Source organism: Syngnathus acus, chromosome 2 (assembly GCF_901709675.1).
Source record: "Syngnathus acus chromosome 2, fSynAcu1.2, whole genome shotgun sequence".
Lineage (NCBI taxonomy): Eukaryota > Metazoa > Chordata > Actinopteri > Syngnathiformes > Syngnathidae > Syngnathus > Syngnathus acus.
The window spans coordinates 7,952,285-7,969,425 of NC_051088.1; the positions used below are offsets into that span (position 1 = coordinate 7,952,285).

General features: G+C 43.6%; 1 protein-coding gene across 2 annotated transcripts; it reads left to right on the forward strand.

Annotated features, from left to right (window-relative positions):
* Nucleotides 1-1,654: 1,654 nt before the first annotated feature.
* On the forward strand, nucleotides 1,655-15,516 carry LOC119139663 (solute carrier family 35 member E2A-like). Of its 2 annotated transcripts, XM_037280545.1 has the most exons (10): nucleotides 1,655-1,908; nucleotides 7,603-8,047; nucleotides 8,924-9,059; nucleotides 10,382-10,509; nucleotides 10,633-10,753; nucleotides 10,823-10,876; nucleotides 10,944-11,016; nucleotides 11,961-12,106; nucleotides 13,057-13,317; nucleotides 13,448-15,516. In XM_037280545.1, exons 2-9 carry the CDS (start codon nucleotides 7,765-7,767, stop codon nucleotides 13,286-13,288), a joined length of 1,173 nt encoding a protein of 390 aa, XP_037136440.1. In that variant the 5' UTR covers nucleotides 1,655-1,908; nucleotides 7,603-7,764; the 3' UTR covers nucleotides 13,289-13,317; nucleotides 13,448-15,516. The 2 variants fall into 2 exon arrangements, with proteins under 2 accessions (XP_037136440.1, XP_037136430.1); XM_037280535.1 differs by having other exon boundaries at nucleotides 13,057-15,516.
* Nucleotides 15,517-17,141: the final 1,625 nt, after the last annotated feature.

Below are 17,141 nucleotides of genomic sequence, written 5' to 3' on the forward strand. Positions count from 1 at the left end.
TTTTCAAGTGTACCTAATAACAGGCCACTTTATTAGGGAAATATCATGGTCAAAGGTCACAGGTGTCAAGCTCTAGTCCTCGGGGCCGCATTCCAACATGTTTTCCAAGAGTCCCTCGTTAAGTGCACCTGCGTGAAAAGTTTTTGGTCATTTTCACGTTCTACAGGAGCTAAAACTTTTCACGCAGGTGCACTTAACGAGGGAATCACACGGACACTCCATTAGGTACATCGCCATTTTCAAGTGTACCTAATAACAAGCCACTTTATTAGGGAAATATCATGGTCAAAGGTCACAGGTGTCAAGCGCTCGTCCTCGGGGCCGCATTCCAACATGTTTTCCAAGATTCCCTCGTTAAGTCCACCTGCGTGAAAAGTTTTTGGTCATTTTCACGTTCTGCAAGAGCTAAAACTTTTCACGCAGGTGCACTTAACGAGGGAATCACACGGACACTCCATTAGGTACATCGCCATTTTCAAGTGTACCTAATAACAAGCCACTTTATTAGGGAAATATCATGGTCAAAGGTCACAGGTGTCAAGCGCTCGTCCTCGGGGCCGCATTCCAACATGTTTTCCAAGATTCCCTCGTTAACTCCACCTGCATGAAAAGTTTTTGGTCATTTTCACGTTCTGCAGGAGCTAAATCTTTTCACGCAGGTGCACTTATCGAGGGAATCACACAGACTCTTTACCCTATGGAACCCTCGCTTACGTTACATGGAATATATATGGTTTTATGGAGCAGCTCACAAGCAAATAGTAATAGATCAGTGGTCCCCAACCTTTTTTGCACCACGGACCGGTTACGTGTCAGAAATATTTTCGCGGACCGGCCTTTATATGAATAAATAATACATTTCTATAAATAAATAATACATTTATAATAAATATATAAATACGATGAAATAAAATAATACGACTATTTCTTTCTTTTAGTATGGGTTTTTAGAGTTTTTCCTTGCCCTCTTGGGAGTTTAAGATCAGGGTTGATTTTTTATATTATGTATTTTATGTGCTCTCTCTGCGTCCATTGCAGCCTGGTGATCCTGACAGCAGGACATGTATCACCTTTTCTCATTTTGTGTCTCCAAAGACATTGTCGGGTGTGTTCAAATGAGAGCCAACACTAACATAATCTCGTACACATAATCTGAGTATGTGCCGATGCCACAACATGAAATCTCAAGATTCTCCGATTTGCCACGCATGCACGATTAGCAAGTGGCCTTGCGCTAACAGACCTGTGGTTTGGCGATCCTGTTTACAATGCGCTCGGTATTTAATGTTGGACAATTTCCCACGGCACAGCTGAACATCTCTCACGGCACACCAGTGTGCCGTGGGAAACACTGAACTATTGTGACTTGAAATCTACGATAGACATTGAACGCATCGTGAGTTGAAGCTGAGACAGCTTGGTCAGGTTTACCCTAATACAGAAATATACGAATGTATTGAGAAAATAAAAGCTTATATTGATCAAACTATGTCTAACAAAAGAGGAAAATAGATTATAATCAATTGAATGCCACATCTACAATTACAGTTAAATTATGTTCCCAATTTCTTTAGAAATCACGTTAAATAAAAGGTTTGACGCTCAATGTTTTATTTTGAAGGCGTACTGCAGTCGCCTTAAAATAATACACTTGACACTGTTATCCGCCACGTCCAAAAGTCAAGCGCGCTGATAAGAGTCTCTGTGACACATTACAAAATGTTTGCCTGCAGTGAGTGTTGCTTCACATTCACACTATTACCTTGAACGCATTTCATATCCGCACCTTTGAGCCCTACGAGCAAGACGCTCGTTAATGTCAACGTGCAACTTCCTGCTTGGATTGCCCTTTGTATTGTGCTTTTGGGCCATCGGGTGAAAACAATAACGGAGTGGTTGGTGTGCATGGTAAGGTTTTGTTCTCTCCCTCCTTGTTTAATAACGTGCATTTGTCCCTTTATACGATTTATTGTTCTCGGTGCACTCTGAATTCACTGGCTTGGAATTGATGTTTGCAACGTTAGACTGCAGCATCTATGTTGTTGCAATGAAGGAGCAGAGTCGATGAACAGTAAACAGATGGTAGAAAATGTGCTAGGAGGTATACGTTAGTGTTGGCAAGTGAGTGAACGATCCGTTCAAAACGAACGACTCCTTTCAGTGAACGAGAGTGAACGAATCATTTCCTAAAGTGATTCGTTCTTTTTTAATTTTTATTCAACGTTTTACCAGGTAAGCCAATTGAGAACACTTTCTCATTTACAATGGCGACCTGGAGGCAAGGTGTGTGAAGTGTCTTGCCCAAGGACACAACGACATGTGACTGTGACAGAGCTGGGATCGAACTACCAACCCTCCGGTTACTAAACGACCCACTCTGAGCCACAGCCGCCATTTAACTTCGGGTGTGTTTTACCGAAGTCAAATTCCTTGTTTGGCACGCTCAAACATGGCGAATAAAAACTCTTGAATCTTGAATCTTAACTTCAACCAGGCGTCGGTAATGCCCATTGAAGCTGGTGCCACCTCGCCGTAAAACAAAACGAAGAAGAAAATGACCGATTCGTCTGAACGACTCTTTTCAGTGAACTGATTCTAAAGATTCAGTTCACCTAAAAGAACTGGCATGCACATCACTAGTATATATTGAGATGTGATGTGGCTGTCGTAATGTAATGTCACACTGACTCGCTGTGGGGTTTTGTTGCTCCCGCTATCGCACTGGTATCAAACTCAAGGCCCGTGGGGGCGGATGCGGCCCGCCACATCGTTTTATGTGGCCCGCGAAGACAAATTGTGCATCAAATTCGTGTCATTACTAGAATTGCAAATTGTCTTCACTTTTAAAAATATCTTTTTTTATATATATTTGACCAGTCTGATTTGAAAACGAGTTATTTGTCAGTTTGTTTTGTAGCTTATACTGTATATAATGAGGTGCTCATACATTTATTTGGGTTGACAGTCATAATGGCCCTCTGAAAGAAACTATGACTACTAGGGGTGTAAATCGCGGGTTTTGTCACGATACGATATCATATCGATACAAAGGACCACGATACGATTATTGCCGATATCTTAAAGCCTGCTGTGATTCATTCACGATACATCACGATATAGTGCTCCACGATCGATATTTTTATTTATTTATTTATTTTTTTAAATAAAAAATATAGAACAATATCCTGATTTATAACAATTCATACGCAAAATTAACAAGGTACTGCAAACTCTTTATTTAGGAAATTACAAGAGTATTGTAGTATACAAAGTGCTTATTTTAACACTGAACTTTATCGAATTCCTATATTTTTTCTCATATAAGTAAAGGAAAATGAATATTCTTTCTTTTTTTTGTAATACCATCCATCCATCCATCTTCTTCCGCTTATCCGGGGTCGGGTCGCGGGGGCAGCAGCTTCAGGAGGGACTCCCAGACTTCCCTCTCCCCAGCCACTTCATCTAGCTCATCCCGGGGGATCCCAAGGCGTTCCCAGGCCAGCCGAGAGACATAGTCTCTCCAGCGCGTCCTGGGTCGTCCCCGGGGTCTCCTACCGGTGGGACATGCCCGGAACACCTCCCCAGGGAGGCGTCCAGGAGGCATCCTGATGAGATGCCCGAGCCACCTCATCTGGCTCCTCTCAACGTGGAGGAGTAGCGACTCTACTCCGAGTCTCTCCCGGATGACCGAACTTCTCACCCTATCTCTAAGGGAGAGCCCGGACATCCTGCGGAGAAAACTCATTTCGGCCGCTTGTATCCGGGATCTCGTTCTTTCGGTCACGACCCATAGCTCGTGACCATAGGTGAGGGTAGGAGCGTAAATCGACCGGTAAATTGAGAGCTTTGCCTTTTGGCTCAGCTCTCTCTTTACCACGACGGACCGGTACAGAGTCCGCATTACTGCCGACGCTGCACCGATCCGCCTGTCGATCTCGCGCTCCATCCTCCCCTCACTCGTGAACAAGACCCCAAGATACTTAAACTCCTCCACTTGGGGCAGGATCTCATCCCCGATCCGGAGAGGGCATTCCACCCTTTTCCGATCGAGGACCATGGACTCGGATTTGGAGGTGCTGACCCTCATCCCGACCGCTTCACACTCGGCTGCGAACCGCTCCAGTGAGAGCTGGAGATCACGGCCTGAAGAAGCCAACAGCACAACGTCGTCTGCAAAAAGCAGAGACGCGATGCTGAGGTCCCCAAACCGGACACCCTCAACGCCTCGGCTGCACCTAGAAATTCTGTCCATAAAAATTATGAACAGAATCGGTGACAAAGGGCAGCCTTGGCGGAGTCCAACCCTCACTGGGAACGAATCCGACTTACTGCCGGAAATGCGGACCAAACTCTGGCATCGGTGATACAGGGACCGAACCACCCTTATCAGTTGGCTCGGTACCCCGTACTCCCGAAGCACCCCCCACAGAACCTCCCGAGGGACACGGTCGAACGCCTTCTCCAAGTCCACAAAACACATGTGGACTGGTTGGGCGAACTCCCATGCACCCTCGAGGATCCTGTTGAGGGTGAAGAGCTGGTCCACTGTTCCACGGCCAGGACGAAAGCCACACTGTTCCTCCTGAATCCGAGGTTCGACCTCCCGACGGACCCTCCTCTCCAGCACCCCTGAATAGACCTTACCAGGGAGGCTGAGGAGTGTAATTCCCCTATAATTGGAACACACCCTCCGGTCCCCCTTCTTAAAGAGGGGAACCACCACCCCAGTCTGCCAATCCAGAGGCACTGTCCCCGATGTCCACGCGATGCTGTAGAGACGTGTCAGCCATGACAGCCCCACAACATCCAGAGCCCTTAAGAAATCGGGCGGATCTCATCCACCCCCGGGGCCTTGCCACAGAGGAGTTTTTTAACTACCTCAGTGACTTCAACCCCAGAGATTGGAGAGTCCGCCTCAGAGTCCCCAGGCCCTGCTTCCACAATGGAAGGCGTGTCGGTGGAATTGAGGAGGTCTTCGAAGTATTCTCCCCACCGACACACGACGTCCCGAGTCGAGGTCAGCAGCACGCCATCTCCACTGTAAACAGTGTTGACGTTGCACTGCTTCCCCCTCCTGAGACGCCGGATGGTGGACCAGAATTTCCTCGAAGCCGTCCGGAAGTCATTCTCCATGGCCTCGCCAAACTCCTCCCACGCCCGGGTTTTTGCCTCAGCAACCGCCGAAGCCGCGTTCCGCTTGGCCATCCGGTACCTGTCAGCTGCCTCCGGAGTCCCGCAGGCCAAAACGGCCCGATAGGACTCCTTCTTCAGCTTGACGGCATCCCTTACCGCCGGTGTCCACCAGCGGGTTCGGGGATTGCCGCCACGACAGGCACCAATGACCTTACGGCCACAGCTCCGGTCGGCCGCCTCAACAATGGAGGCGCGGAACAAGGTCCACTCGGACTCAATGTCCCCCGCCTCCCCCGGGACGTGGGAAAAGCTCTGCCGGAGGTGGGAATTGAAGCTCTTCCTGACAGGGGATTCCGCCAGACGTTCCCAGCAGACCCTCACAGAACGTTTGGGTCTGCCAGGTCGGACCGGCATCTTCCCCCACCATCGGAGCCAACCCACCACCAGGTGGTGATCAGTTGACAGCTCCGCCCCTCTCTTCGCCCGAGTGTCCAAAACATGCGGCCGCAAATCCGATGACACGACTACAAAGTCGATCATCGAACTGCGGCCTAGGGTGTCCTGGTGCCAAGTGCACACATGGACACCCTTATGTTTGAACATGGTGTTCATTATAGAAAATCCGTGTCGAGCACAGAAGTCCAATAATAGAACACCGCTCGGGTTCAGATCGGGGGGGCCGTTCCTCCCAATCACGCCCTTCCAGGTCTCACTGTCATTGCCCACGTGAGCATTGAAGTCACCCAGTAGAACGATGGAGTCCCCAGAAGGAGCGCCCTCCAGCACTTCCTCCAGGGACTCCAAAAAGGGTGGGTACTCTGAGCTGCCGTTTGGTGCATAGACACAAACAACAGTCAGGACCCGTCCCCCCACCCGAAGGCGGAGGGAGGCTACCCTCTCGTTCACCGGTGTGAACCCCAATGTGCAGGCGCCCAGCCGGGGGGGCAATAAGTATACCCACACCTGCTCGACGCCTCTCACCGTGGACAACTCCAGAGTGGAAGAGAGTCCAGCCCCTCTCGAGAGGGCTTGTACCGGAACCCAAACTGTGCGTGGAGGCAAGTCCGACTATATCTAGTCGGAACTTTTCTGCCTCGCACACCAGCTCGGGCTCCTTTCCAGCCAGAGAGGTGACATTCCATGTCCCAAGAGCCAGCTTCTGCAGCCGGGGATCAGACCGCCAAGGTCCCTGCCTTTGGCCGCCGCCCAGTTTGCAATGCACCCGACCCCTTTGGCCCTTTTTTGTAATACCATTAACTTTAAAGTGCATTACTGAACTATTTATTTACAATAATTTTAATTGTCCGTTGAGCCATCTTTTCTTTGGAATCCAAAGTGCTTCCAAACGAATGACTTGAAGCCCAAAGGGGAGCGAATTTCCTCGTCTTCTTGGACACTAGCCATAGCACCAGCCCAGGAGCCGCGTAGTTGTCGGCTCCCCTTTCACGTGCCTGCTCTGCTCACAACACAGCACGCCGTGTACTGCTCCCGGAAAGAGGAAGCAAGCAACAATGAACTGGATTTCAAAATAAAGTCGCGTCTAATGTCCGAGGTCAAACACGGCGATATAAATCGATGTTTACGTTTAGCATCGATGCCAATAAATCGTAGAGCACTATATCGATTAATCGATGTGTATCGATGAATCGTTACACCCCTAATGACTACCATGCGGCCCGCGAAAAAAATGAGTTTGACACCCCTGCTTTATCGTGTCAAGTGTGTCACGATATACAATAAATATACACCCATAAAAATAATAAATATGTCCATCCATTCATCCATCAATTTTCCGAACCGCATTAGTCTCACGAGGGTCGTGGCATTGGTAGACCCTATCCAGCTGACTTCGGGCAGTAGGCGGGGGACACTCTGAACTGGTCGCCAGCCAATCGCAGGGCAGATGCGATATCCCATCGTGGATACAGTTACATTAACCTTCAGTCATTGTTCATAAAACTAATAATCATGCATTGTGGTTGACCAACTTGTTAGTGCGCTCTTTATTGCTGTAGGCACTTGTCCAATACTTTGTCCAGTCCACTACCCCTCTGGTTAATGTTTGTTTAATTTTGACATGAACTTGGCGTAAAAGCCAACGAAATCGTCTTTGCATTTGAAATAATATATGTCCTTTGATTTCTTGATGAAGTAAAAAACCATATAACTATCCACAACCAAATAGACAAAACAAAAAACACCCGTCGGAGATTCTTTCTCTGTATAATCAGTTAAATCTGTGAACTCGTAGAAACCCCAATTGTAACCTACCTGGCTACATCCAACTCTATTCAACAGCCTTGATGCGCTACAAATGTAATGCATTACAGGAATTTTGCTTTTACTCTACAAGGTGCCAACTATTCAATCCAGACGTTCTTCTTCTATACTGTAAAAAGCCATAATCAACCATCACTTCAAAGCCGAGACACAGTAGGCGTTCACCGTCTTCTCTGTTCTGTGGTGCAGGTGCTGCAGGCATCGAGGCCAGAATGTCTTCAATGCAAGATGAAGCACAGAACATGACGTGACTGATCGGAAGATGCCTTAGTCATACAGTCATTATTTCAGAACATTCATCTCCCGGTTCCCAGCCCCTCCCATCCTGAGGGGGCCTGGGCAACAGGGGCGATGCTGGGCACCAGGCAGAAAAGCAGCAGGCAATCACTGTGGCGCTTTCTGTTCCCGCTTCACATTCGTCAGGAGCGAGTTGTGTTGGCCCGCAGTGAGAGCCTACCCAGTGACCAGGTGCTGAAGGTCATCGTCACGGAGACCACGGTGATCAAGGCCGGCTCGGGGGCCTTTAACCGTCGCTCACTCACCTACCTGGCCCTCTGGTACTTCTTCAGCTTCTGCAACCTCTTCCTCAACAAATACATCCTCTCCCTGCTGGAGGGGCAGCCGAGCATGCTGGGTAAGGGTGGCTCACATCCTGTGAAACCTCCAAGTTTGAATGCAATCCGTTCTAGGAAACGGGTCTACTGCATGCTTGTAATTCGCCACCATGGATTTATTTATTTATTTATTTATTTATTTATTTAAAATCTTTTGTATGTTTCTTTTTTTATGGGGGAGGCAATCAGTGTTTTTCATGTAAACTGGTGGAATATCTGGGGTTTTTTTCCTCCAAAAATGTTGGTGGGTAAAAAGAATAACAGATCATATTTTTCTTCTTCTTCAATGCATTTATAATGGGCATCAATTAGGCGTGGATTTTTCCCTATTCTCCTGCAGGCACAAAATATATGGCACAAGACTGTGTAAAAACTACTTTTGTGGAAATGAAGCTTATCAACTCATTTCAGCGTAATTCCTTGGCATCGGGATACAACAAGCAATACCTTAATTGCTTTGACCCAAGAAATGTTATAAAAGAAAAAAAAAAAGCCATTTGAGAAATGAAAAATAATTTAATAGGGATTCCCCCTTGCCCTTCTCTGTATTGTAATTATTTTGTCAGAGTTCTCTTGAGTTTTGTGTTAAACACTAGCAGTAAATAAATTTTTATTCTAACAATGTAAGATGTTTTATACATATATGTTGGTCTTATAGTCTTAAGCTAAAAAATAAGCAAAAGAACCATTAATTACTGTAAAAGACAGTTTCTCTACTTCACTTTGACTTGCAGTCTTTAAAGCATTCACTATGACTTTTAAGAAATTGCAGCCTTTGGGATGTGAAAATTTTATTCTGCTACATTACAGTAAAGATTTGAATTTAATGATGTTTAGGCCTATCTATCCATTTGTCTTTCACTGTTTCCCCATGGCTCTTTACTTTTTGTGTCCAGGTGCGGTTCAAATGCTCTCCACCACCATCATTGGCTTCCTGAAGATGTTTGTGCCCTGCTGCCTGTACCAGCACAAGGCCAGGAATGAATACCCTCCTAACTTCGTCATGATCATGCTCTTCGTTGGATTGATGAGGTGACTTCATGAAGCAAAACGATGTCGAGAGGACGGAGCTCCTCTAATTGCAAAATCTTTGTTTTAAAGTTCAAGAGAAAGCTTGGTTTTATTTTAGTTAATTAAAAGATGAACAGCCTTGTGCAGTGTTTCCCAACTTATACACATAGAGCCAATCGGCTATTTTACATTTGAAAAATCCTGTGCTACGCGTCCAAATAAAAATGTCACCAACAACAAAATTTCATACTCAAGTAATGATGATCTCATTTCACTGTACCAGCAATTGGGCTAGACCTGTTTATTTGAGCACAGAGGTGATAAACAGGTTCTTGCAAGAAGCCATGACTCATTCTGTTGTGTGGATGGCAATTGACAGATACAAAGGTCGATTGTTCTATCTGCAATCTTGTGGCAGCAGAGAGAAGCTTAATAACAAGCTTAAGAAAACCACCTTAACCAGCGGCGCTGATAATTATGGAAGGCGGAGTAGACGAACAATTACTCACAGTCACACGTGTGGCAATCGGTTACGGAAGAGTATTAGGGCCAGTGAAGAAGAAAAAAAGGGGGGGTGACGGGATTCTGACTTTTTTTCGTCGGAATTCTGACTTTAAAGTGAGAATTCCCACTTCAAAGTCAGAATTCTGACACAAAAACACAACAATTAAAAACATACAATTTCACTTGGTTTTACTGTTTACCTGAATTTGTACGTGTCACCACTGAGTAATTTAAACTTCAGCTTCAACTTGTTCGGCTTCTCCGCCACACTCTCCACCAACATCATGGACTGGTATGGTAACAGTGTTACCGTAACACTGCTGTCGATCCACCACTGACTGTGTCAGAATTCTGATTTTAAAGTCAGTGAGAATTCTCACTTTAAAGTCAGAATTCTGAGAAAAAAGTCAGAATCCTGTCACCCCACTTTTTTTTTTTTCTTCACTGGCCCTAATCTTCTTCCATAGTACATCCACAATTTGGGGCATCTGCTGCAATAGATGACCTGCCGCAAGGGCATTGTCCACTTGAATAAATAAATGGCTCGCATCAAATGGAGCCTTCTATCCATGGTTCCGCAACTACGTCTTGATTCAATCGGCCTTTCCACTGCTGGTCTGTACTTCAGGAGCACATAAAGTCTTGGTTTCAATTTGGATTGAATCATTTTACACTGGGAATATTCATATGATCCAATTGTCTACAGTGAAATCTTTGTAGTGGCTGGCCTGAGTTAGCACAAGCCAAAGATAGGTAAAAGTTGTGGAGGGAATATCATAGAAGAAGCTTCATGTCACTCGTTCAGCCTCGTCTTTAGAGTCTTTGTGCCTGTTTTACAGGTTCACTACTGTAGTCTTGGGCTTGGTCAGCCTGAAGAATGTGGCTGTATCTTTTGCAGAGACAGTGAAAAGCTCTGCACCCATTTTTACTGTCATCATGTCCAGGTTGATTCTTGGAGAGTACACAGGTGGGTCATTTTCATATGCTGGATCAATAAGGATTACATGCCCCACTGAATTTTCCTTTAAAAATCAATTTATTTCACTGAATAGGAGTGTTGTATACTGACCCTCCCCTAATTTTAATACAGGCTTGTGGGTGAACCTCTCCCTGTTTCCCGTCATGGCGGGACTGGCGCTCTGCACGGCCACAGAACTCAGCTTCAACTTGCTCGGCTTCTCCGCCGCACTCTCCACCAACATCATGGACTGGTATGGTAACACTGCTGTCAATCCACAACGCCTCACCGAAACCGCTCAACCCTTTTCCTCCCATCTCAGTTTACAGAATGTCTTCTCCAAGAAACTACTCAGTGGTGACACTTACAAATTCAGGTAAACAGCAAAACCAAGTGAAATTATATGGTTTTAATTTTTTGTGTTTGTTTTTGTGATGTGTCAGCCCTCCAGAATTGCAGTTTTACACCAGTGCGGCAGCAATCATCATGCTCATCCCGGCCTGGATTTTCCTCTTGGTAGGTCAACTCGTGAATTGGTCGTAAACTGATATGATATACAGGTAGTTTAGCAACTGTACAGTATGTAGTCGCACAAAATCCTGAGACCACCCAGCAGCATCAATTGCTCAAATGTCAACTCTTTCAATATAAGTCAGCTCTCAAGATTGTACCAATTTTTGACTTGAGTGCAGAATTTTTAAGATTGTACCATTGTTGACTTGAGTGCAGAATTTGCACTTTTTTACACACCTAATGTGAGACAGCTTTTTGGGCTTCCTTGACGAAACCTTTTTGTTCTGTTCATGATTGCAAGTAAATGAGTAATCAATTATCTAATTAATCAATCATTATTTTGCGTAATTGATTAATTATTTTAGATACTTTTTAAAATTAAACATTCTTCAAATCATTGGAATTCCAGTTTCTCAACAGCAAATATTCTTAGATTTTTCTAGTCCTCCATGAAAGCAGACTGATTATCTTTTTGTTAAATGAAGATGAAACATTTGCTTTTGCATTGTAAAATAGTGATCAACATTTTTGCCTGTTTTACGACATGTTAGGGACCACACAAGTAACTGAATCAGAATTAATTCATGTTTCGACATTTTCTGCTCTGTCAAGTTGAAGAAATGGCCTGGTTTTGAATAAAAGAATGGAAGTTAAAACATGATGTTGTTTCATCAGATTTATAGACAAAATAGACCGATTTATCGATTGCGACAAATAGTTACAGTACGAAGAGGATTTGATATCTCAATCACAAAATTCTAATTCACATTACTTTTCCTCTTTTCTTCCCCTCCACAGTAAATGAGGAAAATGCATGCATCACTAATATTCCAAATTAAATAAACAATGATTGCCGACAAACTCCTTAGGATCAAAAATCAATAAATATGAATGGCATCCTCATTCCCCAAGAAGAAATGTGTCCTGACACTTGTCTCTGTTTTCAGGAAACGCCAGTAACTGAAACGAGTGGACAAACCTTCACCTTCAGTCGGGAGATCATCATGTTGCTGCTCTTCAATGGCGGCATGTTTCACCTGCAGAGTGTCACTGCCTACGCTCTTATGGGACGCATTTCTCCGGTTACTTTCAGGTACAATGCGTTCTCGTTCCTATTACTCACGTCATGCCCTCCCGCCTTCTCAAATGTACTACTCTTGGACACCTTCGTAGGAACAAATCTACACACAAACCGCTTTGAAGGGGAAGGCAGCTCCTAACATTTCTTAATATCTTGTATGTGCCCCCTCTAGCCTAAACACAGCATTCTGTTCAATATTACGTTTGTAGAATATGAGTTAAGCAGCAAAATTCAGTTATTTTTACGCATCTCAGCGGCGGCCATTTTGCCACTTACTGTCGACTGAAAATGACATCACAGTTGCCAGGTATCATCCACAACCAATCAAGACTCAGCTTCAGAAAACTGGTGAGCCGTGATTGGTTTGACCTGACAACTGTGATGTCATTTTTTGTCGACAGCAAGTAGCAAAATGGCTACAGCAAGCGGTGGATAAACCAGGTGGTTTTGCCTGTTTCATTCACAAAAACATGAATCAGAACATTGTGTTTCAACTGGCTAGGGAAAGAAAGAAAATTACAAAGGAATTTTGGCAGTTGACTTCCCCTTTAAAGTTTTCAAACAATATTTTTTTTCCGCTCCCCATATTTCACATTTTTGTACCCCAGCCAAGTCAACTGTTTTGACATTCTTGACCACCACGTGAAAAGCTTGTATTTTGTCATACAAGGGTTCCTGTGAATAATTTAAAGTGTTAAAAGGCACTGAAACCATGAATCTAAAAAGCAAGGACTTAAATCAGTCCTTCAAAAGTCTTAACGTGTATTTTTAATACATGCAAGTAATGTTTTCTGATTGCATATAGTCTCAAATCAAAGTAAACTAACATTCTCCTGACTGAATTGAGCTCTTGTGGTGTATGCTGAGGTTTTGTGCAAATTTAGCCATCAAAATTTGTAGTACCATCTGACGAGCAAGTGTTCCACTGAGCTCACGAATCTCTCATGTCTTCCCTTCTTCAGCGTCGCAAGTACCGTGAAGCACGCCGTGTCTGTGTGGCTGAGCGTCATCGTGTTCAGCAATCAGATCACCATGCTCAGCGCCACCGGCACCGTCCTCGTGTTTGTGGGGGTTTTCCTATACAACAAAGCCAGGCAGGCCCAGCGGCACCACTTGCAGGCCATGGCTGCTCAGCAGACTCACAAACTACCACCACAGAATCAGAAAATCCAACAAGGACCACAGCCTCACTAAAGTCTTCACATTTGAACACTTGCTCAATCATGGCTTAAAATCATCGGCTGGATGCTTTTGTTGCCACACACACATTCGAGTAATGGAGGACAATAATACGAATAATACTTTTCAGGTGTGTTCAAGTCGAGAAAGAAACTGTTGTTTGAAAGGTAAAAGAAAGCCTTTACTACTCCTGTGGAACATTTATTGGCGGTTAGCAACACTCAAGCATTTGACAAAATGAGAAGCTCAGGGTGTCCTTCAGCTTTTTGGGAGGAAGTAAGCTCCTTGTAAGCATTTTTTTTGTCTTACATCTCGATTCCAGACTGTGCTCGCAAATCTCATCTGTTCAAGCGGCTGTAAATGTACGCCAGAGCTTTGACAGGAGCACATAGGCTTAGCAACACTGTGCGATCAGGCTCCGAAGGATTCTCCGGCCAAATTATAGGTTTAGCCAACTTGACGCATTTTTTAGCTGCGTCTTAAAAATATGATGGACAAATTACTGCATTCCGGGAATGCTCGTCCTCAGTCGTGATCAAACTCATTCCCAGTGCATGCTGTGATTGAAGCACCTCAGAGACGTAAAACAGCTTAAAGATGCTGAATGATTCAATGTATTTACATAGCCTCCCCAGTTTTTAAAAAGCTGTGGTCAAAGCACGCCAAAATCTTCCCGCAAGACATTTTACTTTTGTCTCATGCATCAAAGTACACAATAGTTTAGCAAAAGTAGCTGAAAACCAGGCCATTGAACTTGCTAGGATTTACTATATTAAACTTGTCTTGAATGAAGGAAGGTAGCTCTCAATCTGCAGCTGGAATGTCTGTCAGAATTGTTCGTTTTTCGTCTGTGATCTTAAATTTCACTGATCTTGGATAGACCATTTCTGAATTTGTTCATCCCAAAGTTGTTGGATAGCAAAACTACCTGCCCCCGCCTCTCGCTCAAAGTTAAAGCTAACCTGCAATAATAGCGATAAGCTCTAAAGAAACTAAATAGATGCGTCCCCAAAGCATATCTACATACTACCTGTATTTCCGTACCAAATTCACCCCTACAATGCCTTTATAAACGTCACTACTTGAGTCACATTGGACCAGAAAATGGCTTTCTTTATTAAGCTGTTCTCACTCAGTTGAAAGCATGCAAGTGTGCAAAAGGTCAACTCCGTGCTAATACTCAAATTGTAATCACGAGTGCATGTAAGTTGAGGTAAGGTGATTGAAAGAATTGCACATGTCAGAGAGCCATCAAGCGGGAAAGATACATGTACATCTAATGGCTTGGTTTTTCCCTTTCAGAAATGCATCATCGTCACATTGGCCTCTATTTAAAGCATTACCAAGGTTGACTCTCACAATTGTCTTTTCTCATTCTTTGAGTGCTGCCCCAAAAATGTAATGTCTCTGAGAGGTAATTGTTTGTTTTACATTTCCGTGTTGCAGTGCCTCAGCAAGCAGAATTTCTTTTTTACTACTTGTATTTTTTTTTTTAAGACTACACATTTGTCTGTTTCAATTAAATTCCTTCTCAGGTGTCCCCCCTACCCCGACCCAAATAAGCCTGGAACAATTTTAATCTTAAATGGTGCTTGGAAGCAAATGCTCTAAATGTGGTGTTTTCATGTCAATTCTTAAAGCTTCAGAAATGGCAATTGTTGCGTGTGTTTATCTGGATCTGTGGAAATCAGACAGGGAGGAGGCGTAGGACTCTGGGCCAAAAGGTGTGTTTAAAGTGCCGATTCAGTGCGCTAAAATTCACATCAGTTGGCACACGTAAGTGGAGTCTGTTTAAAAAAAAAAAGAAAAAGTCAGGTAACACTTTTTACTTTATGGTGCATCAAGTGTATCTAAATGCTTTTGATCTATATGGGCATGTGGGTGCTAACGACTCATTAGACAATGCAGGCCTTTAAAGTTCGCCTATTTATCAAAAATTGTCAACAAAATTGTCAACTCTTTTACTCAAATCACATGGCTTGTTTGGGAAAATGTGTGCAAAGTTTTAGTCTGCCTCTTGGAGGCTGCAGGTGTGCTCAATATTTTGTTGGCATACGTCTTATCGTCTCCGACATGGCCACTTGTCGTTCTCCATTCAAGGGCGCCTTAGATAAATGTCAGCATTGTTAATTCTTTGCACACCAGACTACCATAACACGGTACTCACGACAGAAGGTTAAAGGGTTAAGCTGAGCCCAACATTGGCACTTATATGATAGGATGGTAACAAAAAATTCTAGCAATGTCTCTATTTTTTTTAAAAGTGAAGACCGTTTGTAATTTTAGCAATGATAAAAAAAAAAAAAGATGAGCAGTGATATATAAGTTGAGTAACACTTCACAACTGAAGGGGGAGCCCAAAGGCCTTTTTTCATAGGACAAAACTATTTACAGGACTTCTATACGGCGAACTGTAAAAGAAGTGCAAAATGCTCTTATTAAATGCATCAATTCACTAATTTATTTATAGCAACAATTGTTTTATCGCATCAACACCGTTTGTATCATTTATTTTATTGTGAAAGTCTGTTGCTTTCGGCTGCGGCATTCAGCGGACCCGGAAAATGTTTTTGTTTTTTTACATTATCCATATCCTTAATGTGATCCTATATTGGCAGACTAGAGGTCGGATAGAAAACAATGTTATGATTGTGTTGGCATTATTGTTATTTTGTTTGTTTGTTTAACCCTCACCCTAAACCTAACCCTGACCTGAACCCTCTAACCCTAACCTTTAACCATAAACCTGACCCTAACTGCTTAACCCTAACCCCTAACTCAAACACCAATCTCTAACCCCTGATGTGTAACCACCAAACCCCATTACCCTTGAACACTAACCTTTAAACCTCACCCTAACCGCAAATCCCTAAACTTATCCCCCTAACCCCTAACACTAAATTTTAACCTGAACCCTACTAACCCTGACCCTCCTAACCCTACCCCTACCCTATTCTTAATCCTAATCATAACCCTACCCTATTCTTAACCCTATTCCCCTAACTCTAACCCCTAACCCTAATTTAAAATCCTATTTTGAAACCCTAAACCTAGTTTGAAGCCCTAACCTTATTTTATACCCTATTTACAATTCCTAGTTTGAAACCCTAACTCTGGTTTGATACTCTACAATGAAACCCTAAACCTAGTGTGAAACCCTAACCCTGGTTTGAAACTACAATGAAACCCCAACCCTATTGTGAAACCCTACTTTGAAAACATAACCCTAGTTTAATACTTCGAAACCCTAACCCTAGTTTGAAACCCTACAACGAAACCCTAGCCTGAGTGTAAAACCCTTCTTTGAAAACCTAACCATTGTTTAATATCCTATTTCGAGACCATAATTTGAAACCCATTTTTGTCACATTTTTGTCGTGGGCCGCATCGTATTAATAGTTTCCTCCTGAAGGCCATTATGACTTTCAACCCAAATAAATGTATGAACGTCTCATATTATATACAATATAGGTGACACAACAAACTGATTAATAACTAGTTTTGAGATCAGAGACTAGTAAAAACTGTACATTTTTATATTGACACATAAAGTTGATGCACAATTGCTCTTCACGGGCCAAATATAATTACACTGCGGGCCAGATTTGACCCACAGGCTAGGGTTTGAACCCCCTGCCCTACAACAAAACCCTAACTCTAGTTTGAAACCCTACTTAGAAACTCGAACCCAACTTTAATACCCTACTTTTAATTCCTAAACCTAGTTTGGAACCCTAACCCTAATTTTAAACGCAACAACGAAGTCCTAACCCTAGTTTAAAACTCTACTTTGAGGCCATAAAGTACGGAAATATTTTGCATCGTACTTAATGTTAATGAAGTTGTTGTTGATGGCACTGTGCGTGCC

Bases quoted from the DNA above. Each gene is read 5' to 3' on its own strand.
- LOC119139663 (XM_037280535.1), top strand. From the start codon at position 7,765: ATGCTGGGCACCAGGCAGAAAAGCAGCAGGCAATCACTGTGGCGCTTT. The intron at 9,060-10,381 runs GTGACTTCATGA...CCTGTTTTACAG, and splicing joins CTCTTCGTTGGATTGATGAG to GTTCACTACTGTAGTCTTGG. The intron at 12,107-13,056 runs GTACAATGCGTT...TCCCTTCTTCAG, and splicing joins ATTTCTCCGGTTACTTTCAG to CGTCGCAAGTACCGTGAAGC.